General features: G+C 41.1%; 1 protein-coding gene and 1 long non-coding RNA gene across 5 annotated transcripts in view; one reads left to right on the top strand and one right to left on the bottom strand.

Moving 5' to 3' along the window:
* Nucleotides 1-13,375, top strand: part of BANK1 (B cell scaffold protein with ankyrin repeats 1) — a 167,161-nt gene extending 153,786 nt beyond the window's left edge. For all 4 annotated transcript variants that reach the window (XM_080386518.1, XM_080386519.1, XM_080386517.1 and 1 more), the window contains 4 exons: nucleotides 2,929-3,110; nucleotides 4,755-4,818; nucleotides 9,760-9,809; nucleotides 12,784-13,375. In XM_080386518.1, coding sequence (XP_080242644.1) covers nucleotides 2,929-3,110; nucleotides 4,755-4,818; nucleotides 9,760-9,770 — 257 coding nt within the window. In that variant the 3' untranslated portion in view covers nucleotides 9,771-9,809; nucleotides 12,784-13,375. The remainder of the gene's footprint in view (nucleotides 1-2,928; nucleotides 3,111-4,754; nucleotides 4,819-9,759; nucleotides 9,810-12,783) is intronic.
* Nucleotides 7,762-9,753, bottom strand: LOC308063561. The gene is made up of 2 exons (XR_013927985.1): nucleotides 8,788-9,753; nucleotides 7,762-8,677 (listed from the first exon to the last, which is right to left on the bottom strand). It is a non-coding gene; the product is annotated as an uncharacterized lncRNA (long non-coding RNA).
* Nucleotides 13,376-13,690: the final 315 nt, after the last annotated feature.

The raw sequence follows: 13,690 nt of genomic DNA, 5'->3' as shown, positions 1-13,690 counted from the left end.
GGGCAGCCTATTCCAATGCTTGACCACCCTTTCAGTTAAGGATTTTTTTAACATCCAATCTAAACCTCCCCTGGCACAACTTGAGGCCATTTCCACCTTGCTACAACCTCCTTTCAAGTAGTTGTACAGAGCAGGAAGGTCCCCCTGAGCCTCCTTTTCTCCAGGTTAAACCACCCCAGTTCCCTCAGCCGCTCCTCATAAGACTTGTGCTCCAGACCCTTCACCAGCTGCATCGCCCTTCTCTGGACACGCTGCAGCACCTCAGTGTCCCTCTTGCAGTGAGAGGCCCAAAACTGAACACGGGATTCAAGGTGCAGCCTCACCAGCGCTGAGTACAGGGGGACAATCACTTCCCTAGTCCTGCTGGCCATGGCCACAGTATCTCAGTTACAAGCCAGGATGCTATTGGCCACCTTGGCCACCTGGGCACACTGCTGGCTCATGTTCAGCCTACCAGTCCCCCCAGCTCCTTCTCTGCTGGGCAGCTTTCCAGCCACCCTTCCCCAAGCCTGTAGCGTTGTGTGGGGTGGTTGTGACCCAGGTGCGGGACCTAGCACTTCTCCTTGTGGAGTCTCATACAATTGGCCTCGGCCCGTCAATCCAACCTGTCCAGATTGCTCTGATCCTGTCCTCAAGCAGATTAACACTCCTGCCCTGCTACTTGGTGTCATCTGCAAACTTACTGAGGGTGCATTCAATCTCCTTATCCATACTTCTCTCTAAATTGGAGAGATATTGATTTGACGAATGGACTGTTCAATGGATGAGGAATTGGTTGGGTGGTTGCATCCAGAGAGTAGTGGTCAGTGGCTCAATGTCCAGATGGAGATCGGTGACAAGTGGTGTCTCTCAGGGGTCCATACTGGGACCAGTATATCATCATCAATGACACAGTGGGATTGAGTGCACTGTCAGCAAGTTTGCAGACAACACCAAGCTGAGTGGTGTGGTTGACATGCCTGAGGGACAGGATACCATCCAGAGGGATGTGGACAAACTCAGGAAGTGGGCCCATGTGAACCTCATGAGGTTCAACAAGGCCAAGTGCAAGATCCTGCACCTGGGTCAGGGCAACCCCTGGTATCAATACAGGCTGGGGGATGAAGGGATTGAGAGCAGCCCTGTGGAGAAGGACTGCTGAGGGTACTGATGGTTGAAAAGCTGGACAGGAACCAGCAATGTGCGCCTGCAGCCCAGAAAGCCAACCGTATCCTAGGCTGCGTCAAAAGAAGCATGGCCAGCAGGTTGAGAGAGGTGATTCTGCCCCTCTGCTCTGGTGAGACCCCACCTGTAGTGCTGTGTCCAGCTCTGGGGCCCCCAACAGAACAAGGACATGGACCTGTTGGAGCAGGTCCAGAGGAGGGACAGAGAAATGGTCAGAGGGCTGGAGCACCTCTCCTGTGAAGACAGGCTGAGAGAATCAGGGTTGTTCAGCCTGCAGAAGAGAAGGCTCCGAGGAGACCTTATTACAGCCTACAAGAAAGATGGGGACAAACATTTTAGTAGGGCCTGTTGCAATAGGACAAGGAGTAATGGCTTTAAACTGAAATAAGGTAGATTTGGACTAGATATAAGGAAGAAATTTTTTACAAAGAGGGTGCTGAAACACTGGAACTGGTTGCCCAGAGAGGTTGTAGATGCCCCATCCCTGGAAACATTCCAGGTCAGGTTGGACAAGGCTCTAAGCAACCTGATCTAGTTGAAGATGTTCCTGCTTACTGCAGGGGCTTGAACTAGATGATCTTTAAAGGTCTCTTCCAACCCAAACCATTCTGTGATAAAACAGAGTTTTTATGGGTCTGAGAAATACACACATGCATACCTGTTTTGCTGATATGAAAAATGTAGTTTTATCTAAACTAGTCTGATTTCCAAATAATTCTCTCAGGTGGAAGCATTAGGGTCAGTACACCATCAAAACAGAAACAGTTCGCCAAGATTCATGCCTAGCATGTGCTCGAATGATCAAAAGGAAGGAACGGGAGAAGCCACAGCAGCTCCTCATTAGTTTCCTTAGTATATTTCCCTTTGCACAGTCCTTCCTCACTTAAAATGAAGATATTGGTGCACAACACAGAAAAACTGAGCTAAATCATACCGACAGTTTCAACTTTTCCCCTGGCTGCATTCCCTGTGCAGTGAAACAGGTGCTTTATGGCACCTTTGCAAGAGCCTTATAGAGGGCAGGGAGAGCCCTGCTTCATGGTGGCTCATGCGTTCTGGATCGGCCATTTCAGTATCAGTATCCTGGCGATATGTGGTGCTACACCTCCTTGGGCCAAGCTGTGACTGATCACACACGTCTCCTTGTCGTTTCCCTTCAGCTGGGCACCTGTATCATAACCTCGAGGAGGGACTGGGTTGTAGTCCTAGTGGTTTTCTTGTCACTGCAATGTATTTAATAATTTGGGGTAGGGAAATCAAGTGAAATTTCAATATGCTTTCTGACCAGATTTCAGGCCCAGCTTTTGAGAAATGTGTGAAGTTGGAGAAGGAAGGGGAAAAAAAGGCACTGTGGATATTATTTGTCTTAACATAGCAACAATTTCCTTTAAAAAGTCAGTAACAGCTTTAGCGGTAGAAGGAGTACTGACTGACACTAATGGAGAACCCATGGATCAGGACAATAGTAACGAATGAAATGTCTAAGATGCTACTCTGCTGCCAAAGAGTAATGGTAAAATCCTCACTGATTTGTTAAATTTCTCTCATTGAAATAAACAAACAAACAAAAAACCCAGTAAAAAAACTACAGAAAGAGGAAAAGGGAGGGAGGGAGCCACCCTGAAGACTGTGTGTTTTTATTGATGTCCAATTATAAAATCACTGCTTACATGCCTTTGTTGAAAAAAGTGTTTTCATCATAAAGCAAAACAAATGAAATGGGTTAATAATATTTTCTCTTTATCTTTCTACATTTTGTACCAGCACACAGAGGCCACACTGACACAGTAATTGATAGCACTGTGAAACACAACATCCCTGCTGAACAGGAAGAACTCATCCACTTGCAGGAACAGGTGAAAAAGGGGGCAATTTCTGTGGATGAAGCACTCGACAGATTTAAACAGTGGCAGAATGAAAAGCAGATACTACAGTCTACTCAACAGGTATGAGTCTGAAATTTATGTTTCTTGACAGGAATCTTGATCAGAAGTTCCAAAAACAAACACTTGTATTTTGGCTCCTAGATATGAGGGCAAAAATAAGAGTCATGATTTATATACCCATCAGCTCCCAAGGAACTTGCTGTGTATGGTTCTGAATCTTCTAGATAACCATTTCCATGGTGGTTTGATTTACTTGAGAGGCTTTCTGAATTTATTTCGCCTAACTTCAGGTGCTGTTGCATTTGGTTAAAATCATGAGTTAATACGTTGCTCTTCTAAGCTTTCTGTTTTGAACTGCTATGTGACGCTTGGGTCTTATGCATCTTTTATGAAACCACAAAACTTTCTGTAGCTGAACAAACCAAATGCACTATTGAACAGCGTCAGCTACCAGAAACATAACTATATCAAGCATACATTGTTAATATATATTGACTTGCACCAGGCTTGATGCCTCTCTGGAAGTGTTGAATCTACTTAGTGAAATTCACAATTGTTAGCTGTGCTCTTCAGCTCCTTTATATTCAGCGTGTGGAGTAAAGTGAGGTGCATAAACCCAGGATTTACAAAAGCCTACGCATTGAGTCACTGAAAGAACTCCATCAAAGCTATAGCCTAAGGAGTAAGGCACGGTGAGGAGGTTTGTTAATTACTTCTAAGAAGACAGCTGGAGGAAGAGGTTATGTCCTCATTTTATATGAGGTTGTGCATTAACAAAAATATTTTCTTTGCATTTGGTAGAAAGAGGAAGAACCAAAGCTAGTCTGCTCCTCTAGCCATGTGGAGCGGGAGAGCTATCAGGTGCTGTCAACAAGGAGAGATTAAATGCTCTCTGTGTTTGCATTTAATGAAGAAATAGCGTGAGCTTTGTCGTCACAGTGCAACATGTCACAGCACGGCTTAGAACAGTTTAGGAGCCCAGTTCCCAGGCTGGGCACCAGCAGCACAGCACCAGCTGTTGGAAAACCGTGTGAGTGTGGTGGGCGTCCCCTTCCAAGTCTGCCTGTGGCCAAACAGGCTGGTGGAAGCTGCTGGTATTGCTCTGTCAGGCAAGGAGGAAGCTGATACAACTTAGTGCCGCTACCTTTGCATAGATTAGGTAAGTCTTTTTTTTTCTTGGTCAACTAGAAGATGCCTGTATTTCAAGGAGGATTTACTTGGCCTGTTTTCACTGCAGGGAAAAAGCTGCTTTCGAGGGGTGGTTTATACCCTGCACTGCGTGTGTGATTGCTCTTTGGGTTTGTACCATAGAAAAGTCTTTCACTGTCACCCCAATGTGAGCAGATGAATTTACTTCATGCTGTCACTGCAATTATCTGGTCTTCACTGGGATTTCTGAGAAAAATTGCTTGTCCAAAGAAAAAAAAATAAACCTCCAAGCTTCTTTAATCTAATGCCAGAATCTGTGTAACTTTCTGATGGGAAAAAACTCCACAAGAGTTTTTAGGTATAAATGCTAAAATTAGTATTTACTTATAGCACATCATAGACATTTTTCATTCTTTCAACATTATTTTCCTGGAGAGGGAAGCTTGATCTTCAGAGTGCTAAAGAATCCAACTTTTTGTAGTTATTCGCTATTCCTACAGTAAATTTCCGTTACTGATTTCTGGTGCTGGTTTTATGCTTGTTTTTTACTTAAAGGAAAAAGCATATCACCTTAGAGACCCCACTATTGGAAACAGACTAGAAAAGGAAAATCTGAATGGTAAGTTGCACTTTCTCTGCCTTTCACTGAAGCCTGGAACTGTAAGCATATTGCAAAGGTCTGATCCAAAGCATAAGCAGACTTTTGGATCAGGCATTGAATTTATAATGAGCATTTTCCGTATCTGACCACATTCCAGTTATCTTAGTGTAATCAGCCTTCAGCAGGGTCAAGATTTCATCTCAAAGATGAGCTCACTGAGAGTTAATGGGGCAGAAAGTTTACCAAGTCTTCGTGGCTCAGCTTTTCTGCAGCCCATTTCCTACTGCTTCATCACAGTTAGCGTAGGTGATTCCTTTAGAACAATATACTTGATGACTTCAGTATTTTATTTGTAAATCAGCTATCAATTTGCACTGGCCAATTCTTGATGAACTTTCCACTGTCACAGCAGTTTAGTATTGTGAGTCATTAATAAAAGCTGTACTTCTGGTCATCTGAGATGCTTTTTCCCTTTGTGATTGAATGTCATCTGCAGCAGCAGCACCTGCATTTCCTGCAAACGATCTCTTGTTGTTATGAAAAGATTGCTTTAGATGCTCTTGAGTTTAGGCCTGTGACTTCTGTAAACTTCTAGTACATACACATTCTTGGAAGGGGAATAGTTTCTTTTTCACGTTGGACTTAGTACCATTTGTGTATTGCTATTTAAAATTATCGCCTAAATGTGTAATTTCTGTACTGCAAGAGAAACATAATCCACAGTACTGTTTTCATTATTCTGTTAGACAGTGTTATATTTATGTGGATCTCCAAGATACTGCAATTTAGGGAAATTCTTGCTGGCCCTAGCAGAGTTGCAGTAGAAACTTTATATTTCTATATATATACTATATACTATATATTTCAGCTTTAATATCTTCAACATTTGGTAAGGATGCAGCATCCTGAGCATGTGACAGTCCATAAGCCTTCACGAGGTGCTTGGCACCTGGGGGCCTGGGATCACTGCATTTGTTCCTGCAGTCTTTTCTATGGGCAAGGCAAAGCTCAGGATGACATGAGAGTGATTCTTGGAAAGTATTTGTCTGTAGGGTTTTCTTCTAAGGCCACATCAGTCCTGTCTCTGACTGCTCCCTCCAGAGTTTGGTTATTGAATAATACCAGCAGAAATGTAGTATCAACACCAGAATTTTAAATTTTGTGAAATTATCCAGTAAGTCGGATAACAGTCACTGTGTTCCCTTCTGATCCCAACCTTTCTTCCCTCTGTTACACTGTCTTGTATCCTGCGATCCATATACATCAGCAGCTTCACTCTGCAGAAATACAATGGGAAGAATCATTATGGAGACCCCTGTCTTGTCCAACGGTGCACTTTATTATCAAAGCTTTAATTTCTTGAAAATAAGAACTTCTGAAATATGGAACTCCCTCTACAGCTGGGAGCATATTGGTGGCAGGAGTAAAGAAGAATCTCAGGAGACCAATACCTAAGCTCAGGTGTAAATAAATTGCCTGGAACAAAAATGATAATCGCATTCTTTTCTCTTTCATAGTTCCTAAGGAAAGCAGGCCAGGGAGCATTTGTTTTCGAGACCCTTTATTCCAGATGCCATTTAATAAAGCAGTATGCATGAAAGTTAGCAGGTCTCAGATTTGTTTAATGAATTCCAGTTCTTACATGCGTATACAGGCTCTCAACCTGCACCTTTAAAATCTGGGCCTCCCCCTTCAGACTCCATGTTTGAAATCAGGATTCAGACAGCCTTTTTCATAGATGGGTTTTGAAGTAATGATTGAGGATTCAATCATGTCAGAAGCCTTTTAGAAAAGGAATTTGATTTTATTTTAATGAGAAAAGAAAAGAACTACTATAAATTGGTATGGAACATAATTTTTAGTTTCTTGATAAGTTTGATCTTGCTTCCACTGTAATGAAAGTTATTAACGAGAGTGGCACTCAGTTCAGTCTTCCATTAAAACATCTGATGCTATCTCAAAATTCGTGTCTCATTTTGCAACAGTTTAATATCAGACTGAGTAACACCCCTCAAAAAAATTAACTGCAAAGAAAAAGTTCCGTCACTCTTAGAATGAAATATCTACAAAAACCTATTTATTTTTTCTTAAAATAAGGACTAAGCATGTAGAATGTTCACTTGCAGAAAGTACAGGCACAATGATGTATCTCATTACTATATAATATACATAAGGCCTTGCCCATAGACATTGATAATATCTTTTCCAAGAAAGGAAGCAAGACATTAGCCAACAGAACAACAAATAAAAAATACCTTTAATAAAATTTAATGGAAATACATAAGTGATTTGGGGACAAAAGCTCCATTTTGAAATCTGAGTGGCACAGACATTTTAAGGTATTTTAAGATTTTCCTTGGCATTTTTCCTGACACCACCAAAGTACTGAACTAGAAGTAGTCTACTGCCTATGGGAAACTTCATTTATAAGCGAGGCTCATACAGTGTCCGGAAAGGCACCTTGCCAACCGTGAAATACTAGAGGAGGAGACAAGGAAGAATGGAAAGAACAGCAGGATTGAAACAGTTGAACTGAGGAGGTATGTCTTGGCATTTGAAAGCCTCAGCCATAGGTCTCCTCTGGGCGACATTTCCAAATCGGGACAGCCAGAATTTGCCCCCAGTGAGGCAGATGTGTGCTGCTCTCCCAGGAAGATGCTGTGCTGTCATGCTAAGGTGGATGCGTGCTGCTGCTGTGGCATCCCACAAGACATGAGCACACAAATAGTTAGAGCTCAGCTTACTCTGTGGTAACTGATTCCTTACCTTACGCTTAAGGTTATGGGCAGTGCTTAAGAGTCTTGGGTTTGTGCGTGTCCACTAACAGAATGAATGGCAGCAGCTTAGACAACATGTATGTGAGGATGGCTAGACAAGTTTCCTTTACAGTCTTAAAAGACAATGCAGCTTTCACATGCGTTCCATGTCCATACTTTTTAGCACAGGATTTTATTTAAAAAAAAAAAACCAAACAAACTATCTGCGCCTTTGGACATTTGAATTACCTATGTGAATATCATTTAGCTGTTTCTGAAAATGAGATTTCAAAATCTGCCTTCTATTGCAATTAACATTATGGCACCTTATGTGCCACATCCCACAGATTTAGTCATCCAGCATCTAAAACTAAGTGCAAGATTGCAGAAACTACGTAAGGTGGCTTGAATTGCTTGTAGTTAGTTATCCCCTCATAGCCAATCTGTAGAGCCTTGAACTTTGTCTTTCGGGATACAGCCAGTATAGCGTAAGAGTCCTCCTCAGAACCGGGAATGGCTGACACTGTTCTCCACTTCTAGCGTAGCAGCAAGAGCTGAGCAGTAGGTGCCACTGCCAGGTAACAAGCAAGATAAAGGCCACAGAAGACCAACTATGATTCAGATGGACTTCAGAAGACCAGTACTGCATTAAGCAAATGTGAAGCTTGACTTTTTTAAAATTATAGTAGTAGTATTTCAGTGCCAGCAACTTAACGTAATAGTTTAAAATTAATATAGATCTTAGGAAACATGTAAGATTCTTAGTAGTGCTCTGGTGACAAATATACCTGTGGGGCAAATGAGCAATTCGGTCTTTGCGTCTGTTCCCGTCTTGGGATCCTTGGCAAGACTGGCAAGGTAGGTGGCCTGCTGTGGAAAGGTCAAAAGTTTTTTCCACAGGGAACTCAACTGAAAGCATTTATTTCTTAGCTGTTAAAATCAGTAGGTACTTACACTGGAAGTGGCCTTCATATCCCAGAAGGACAATTTTACTGTCTGTTGCTACAGGCTGCTCAATACTGACATACTGACCCGCTTCTGTATGGCACTGTAAACAGCCAGGCCATCCACTGCAGTAGAGGCATCCTCCACAGAATTTCTTCTTCCAGATTTGTAGATGCCTGTGAAAATAAAGCAGCTCTGGCTTAATTAAGTTTGCTCAACCATCTGCCAAAGACCAAATCTCTTCCTCAGCTTCATCCAGAAAACCACTCAGAAGAGCTCTATGCACCTTTCACAAACTGGCAGGTTATTGATTACGTTTGCTATCCTAAAGGTCTGGCTTCATTCCTCAACCCTCATCAGCACTTTGTTTTTAGTCCAGGCTGCTAACAGATTGCTTATTCATCAGTTGATGCCACTCCAGCTTGCAGTTAGTGTCTAAGTAGAGTTCCCTGAAAACTAAAACAGCAGCACTTAATTTTGAGCACATTAACCAATTTCCATCATCTCTGATAGGTCGATAGGAAGAAGAACAAAGACACTAATTTTGACATTTGGATCGATGGGAACACAAGACTTCTTTACTCAACCCAGTTAGCAAAGTTGAAATAACTCAGGAACCTGAAGCATATACAAGCTTTTGTATGTGTGTGGAGTGAGGAAGTCACAGAAGATTTATCTTCTTCATGACTTCAACGGTATGCATTTCAGTCAGGGCCTCTAGTCTGGAAAATACTTGTTGGTAGTTTACAGTAGTGTCCATTAGACTTGTGAAGCTACACCTTTAGCCTGGCTTATTTCCAGTTTCTTAAGTATTCTGTAGCTTCACATGATGCTTAAATTTAAAATCAAGAAAATAACAAAAAGCTAGTTTCCTGCCCATTTGTCACCAAATCAGGTCTTCATGAGGCAAGCTCACAGTCAGACTCTTGACCGAGGAATTCACCAAGACAACTGAATATCCATGTACCCTCCGCCTCTCCTAATTGCCACCAGTAAAGATGGCTGTTAGAAATAAGATTTGTACAAAATGCACCTCATGTCATTCTCCTACACAACACCTGCCTATTTTTGTGGATGTCTCTTGCTCCCCTGCTCCCAGGGACACATGTTATATTCACATTTGAAGTAAAACAAGTAAGAAGTGACTCATCCTAGGTATGTGTTTTGAGAATTAATCAACTTTGAAAGACATTCCACACTGGCCTAATTTATCATTGATATACATGACTATTTATTAATTGCATCTATTTCTTTTTAGTCTCCAACTAGGAGCCCAACAGAAGGGGAACAGATGCCTAATTAACACAGGTAAGAGCAAGTATATGAACACAGGCACAGAGACATTATTTGTCATGGAAAACATTTGTGGAAGTACCTTCCGTCAGAGTGCATTTGTGTAACAATAGAATGGAAGTGCATCTCAGAGATCTGATTTCACATCAGTCTGATTCTCAAAGTCATTCTGGCTTATACTGGAACTTGGTTTTTATCAGGTGTCAACCTATTCTTGTTACTGCAGGGCAGATTTGCAAGCAGCGAGACACTTGCCTGACTTGTCGATGCAGTTGAAGAGAGTTCCCATTAGTTATTGCAATTCATTGAGCTTATGCACCTAGAGGCTGTATTCCTCCATACTGATCACACATGCAGTATCAAAAGTACCGAACATCAAAATCAGGTTGAAAGGCACAGATACAAGCATGTGTCCAGAAATACTGATTAACCAAGAGACCAATGGTCACTTAAGTGCTCAAAAGCCAACAGGTGATGGTATTGTCTCTACAAACAGCAGAATTTTTTGATGCTTGTGTTAGTGACTGTGAGTTTCTCAGCTTTGGGCATCTAATGAGTTCTTTAATAGTTGGGGGGGGGGGGGGGGGGGGTAATTAGTTTTTGGTACCTGTGTGCTTACATGTAATCTCATAGCAGTTTTAGAACTGGACATCTACCTTTCAATGAGGCTTGATCATTAGACTTGCTGCTGGGAGGGTAAAGTAAATAAATTGGGTTTACAGCATTCATTGAGTTTTTTGGGGGGTTGGCGGTTGCTTTCTATGGTTTGTGTTTTGGTTTTTTTAATCAGTTCAGTTTTCAACACCTGTGCTGAGAAAAAAACTTACCAGGAACTGAACTTAGATCACCTCATGAATTAGCTTGCCTTCATTTTAAGGATAGGGTACACTGAAAAAATAATCTGGAAAATTTCTTATTTTGCTAATTTTCCTGGAAATGAAGGAGTCTTGCAACCCTTTTTATGCATGGAAGGATGACAGCTATTAAAATTTTAAGGATAAGGACAAGGATGTCTGCATTCTGGCCATGTATGTGCAAATCTTTTCCTTGAGATCTTTAACAAATTTCCAATCCCTTGGTTTTCTTAGGCACTGAATTTCTTCAGTTTGTTGATCTCTGCAAGAACAGTCTGTGCTGAACAGCTCCAAAAGTCCAAGTTAGATTTTCTTCTTCAGTTTTCATTCCTTCAGATGAGTTTAGGACCTGAAAGTTTCAAAATTAAAATTTACCATTTTAGATATGAGTAGCATTTTTAATTTTGCATTGTTAGAGTTATAAAAGGGATTAAGTAATATTTGTTCACGGTAACAGAATGATGCAGTTTATTCCTGAAGACAAAGGTAATTTTATTTAAAGGCTTTGTTAGCTAAGTTACTTTGATTCAATTTGTGTCTCAAACTTTTCCAAGTGGCGGAATGACATTTTAGACTGTTGCAGCATTATTTTTGAGGCACTGAAAACAGGTAATATTCAGTGAGGTCTTTTCTGCCACCCTTCTCTCATGTAAAGGAAAGAGCAGTAGCTGCTTGTGAGAACTGTGTTTCCACATCTCATTTCTGGACCCAGCTGCCCTCCTGCTCACTGGAGTTCAGTGCCCACACCATAAAACAATAGGTACCTTCCCTGCTGCTGCTCAGCCTCTAACTCACTTGTTCATCCCCCCCTCCTCCAAAGTTCTCACAAGAACCTAAAATTAGCCTTACTGTGTGACCTGAAAATGAAAAATTACCACTCCTTGTTCAATGGGCAGCTCCACTCCTACATGGGCTTTCCTAAAAGAGCTGTTTCCTTGTGTAGAGCTGAAGTCACCTACACTAAATGGGTAAAAAAGCTTTGAATGTTAAAAGCTCTGAAGCTGAAGAAAACTATTATGAAAAACTTGGTAACAGCAGAGGTGCTTACAAATTGCAGATTGCTGAAGTGAGATGAATCATTCAAGGTGGGGAATTACCCCTGGGATCAGAATAGGTGATCTGTCACTTTTAGAAAATTGTTACATGGGAGAGAGAAGGTGAATTAGACGTGGGAGATCATGCAAAATAGAATTTATCCAGAACAGAACATTCAATCCGTTCTGTTTGTGAATTATCCGCACCAAATGCCAAGGTTCTCCTCTTCTGCAAAGTATGGCCTCACCATAGCTTTCTTGCTCTTCTGTCTTCAGATTGGTTCAGAGGCCTTACAATACCATAACATTGAACGTACTAGTCTTCGAAAAGCAAAGAATTTATGTAGAGGCACATGTGCCACAGCTGTAAAGCAGCAGAACAGCCCTGTCAAGATTAAAAAAACTTGGTGGTTTGGAGGTTGAGGTTTTTTCCACTCTCTCTTTTCCATCACTTTCAAGGACATCATATTAACAGAAAAATAACGGTTGGAAAGGGAATGTTCGTTCACCCACATGCGCTGGAAAACATGTATTTAAGGCAAAATTCTAAATCATGAGAAACTAACTGAATGTCTCTTTTTTTTTTAATTAAAAGACTTCAGTATTCTAAACATGATGAAATACGTTCAGTTATGTACACAACAATACTGTGTATACAACATAGGAGGATGGGACCTTTCTTGATTTTAAAAAAAAAAAAAGTGTGCCTGAAGACAGACCACTGTGTGTTTTTTTTAATGACCAATTGCAGGGAGATTTTTCAGTGTTTAATTATTACAAAAACCCTGCAGATAAAACGTTCAAAAACTGCAATTCTATTGCTATTACTCTGACTCTCCAAATGATTGAGCCTCCAACTCCAAGGCAAAGTTCTTAGTTATGTTGCTCATGCCCACCCACAGATCATCACACTTCCCTTACGCAAGGGGGGAGAAGAATAACAGAGTTGAGATCCAGCTGGTGGACCTGAAGGAGGAGGCTGTGGCTTTGATTCTTTCATACTTGTTTCAATAAATACAGTGTTTGATCTTATTCTAAACAAACATGACCAGTCTTACTGAATAATGGGCATTTTCATTATTTCTTACAGTGGTTCTTCAGCCGGCTGTGCATCGTTTCCTCTGCTTGGCATCCAATGCGTCTCCAGGCTGTGCCCTGACAGCCTGAGGCTCCATCCAGTGCACGCTGCTGTGGCGCGGCTGCGTGCGATCATCGCTGCACTTCAGCATCTTGGAATCTCACCTGGGCCAACTCTGGACGGAATCCAGTATCACTAAAGCAAATTAATAAGACTTCTTGTAAAGTCAGCACTGAATTTCAGATTTTTTTCTTTGTCTTGTTTTTTTCCCCAAGATGACAGCTGAGGTTTTATATAAAGATGTATTGCATGTTTTGGTTCATCATTTTTAAACTCATTTCAATTTTTCCATAATGCTTGATAGTTGTTTAGAAGTAGATTTTATGCACAAAAGAGGAAGATCGTGACAAGTTATGAAGATTATGAAGTTATAAAATTTAGGTTTTACTTTTTAAGACATTTTTCTATAAACTTTGTATATACATTTGTCTTTCCTAGGAATAGTAGTTGTACTCCATCACTAGTTTAAATAATTGTACTCAAAGCTAATTTCTGAAGTCAAACTATGTAAGTCAGTACTAATTATCTACTAATACATTAAATTGATTACAAGAATTGGGTTTACAAGGAAATTGTTTTGTCTAATAAGTCGCCTAAGGTAAGTGATATCCAGACCAAACTGAAAGAATCTCTACTGCGTTCACACAGCAAAACTAAAGTAGTAGATATGGTTAATGGGTATAATGGTCTCCATTCCCACAGCTATATGCTCCAAAATTTAAGTGAGCATGTGACAGTAACAGGAGTATGCAAGAAAACTTGCCCTAATTCATGCACAAAAAAAAGACCTCTGTGTCACCTGCTGGGGGTATAAGAGGAGTTTTTAACTTTCAGGTAAGTAAGAGCTTAAATTGACTTTCCTCACCCTCG

This window comes from Falco punctatus (assembly GCF_963210335.1).
Source record: "Falco punctatus genome assembly, chromosome: 1".
Lineage (NCBI taxonomy): Eukaryota > Metazoa > Chordata > Aves > Falconiformes > Falconidae > Falco > Falco punctatus.
This window is presented reverse-complemented; position numbering and strand designations above follow the sequence as displayed.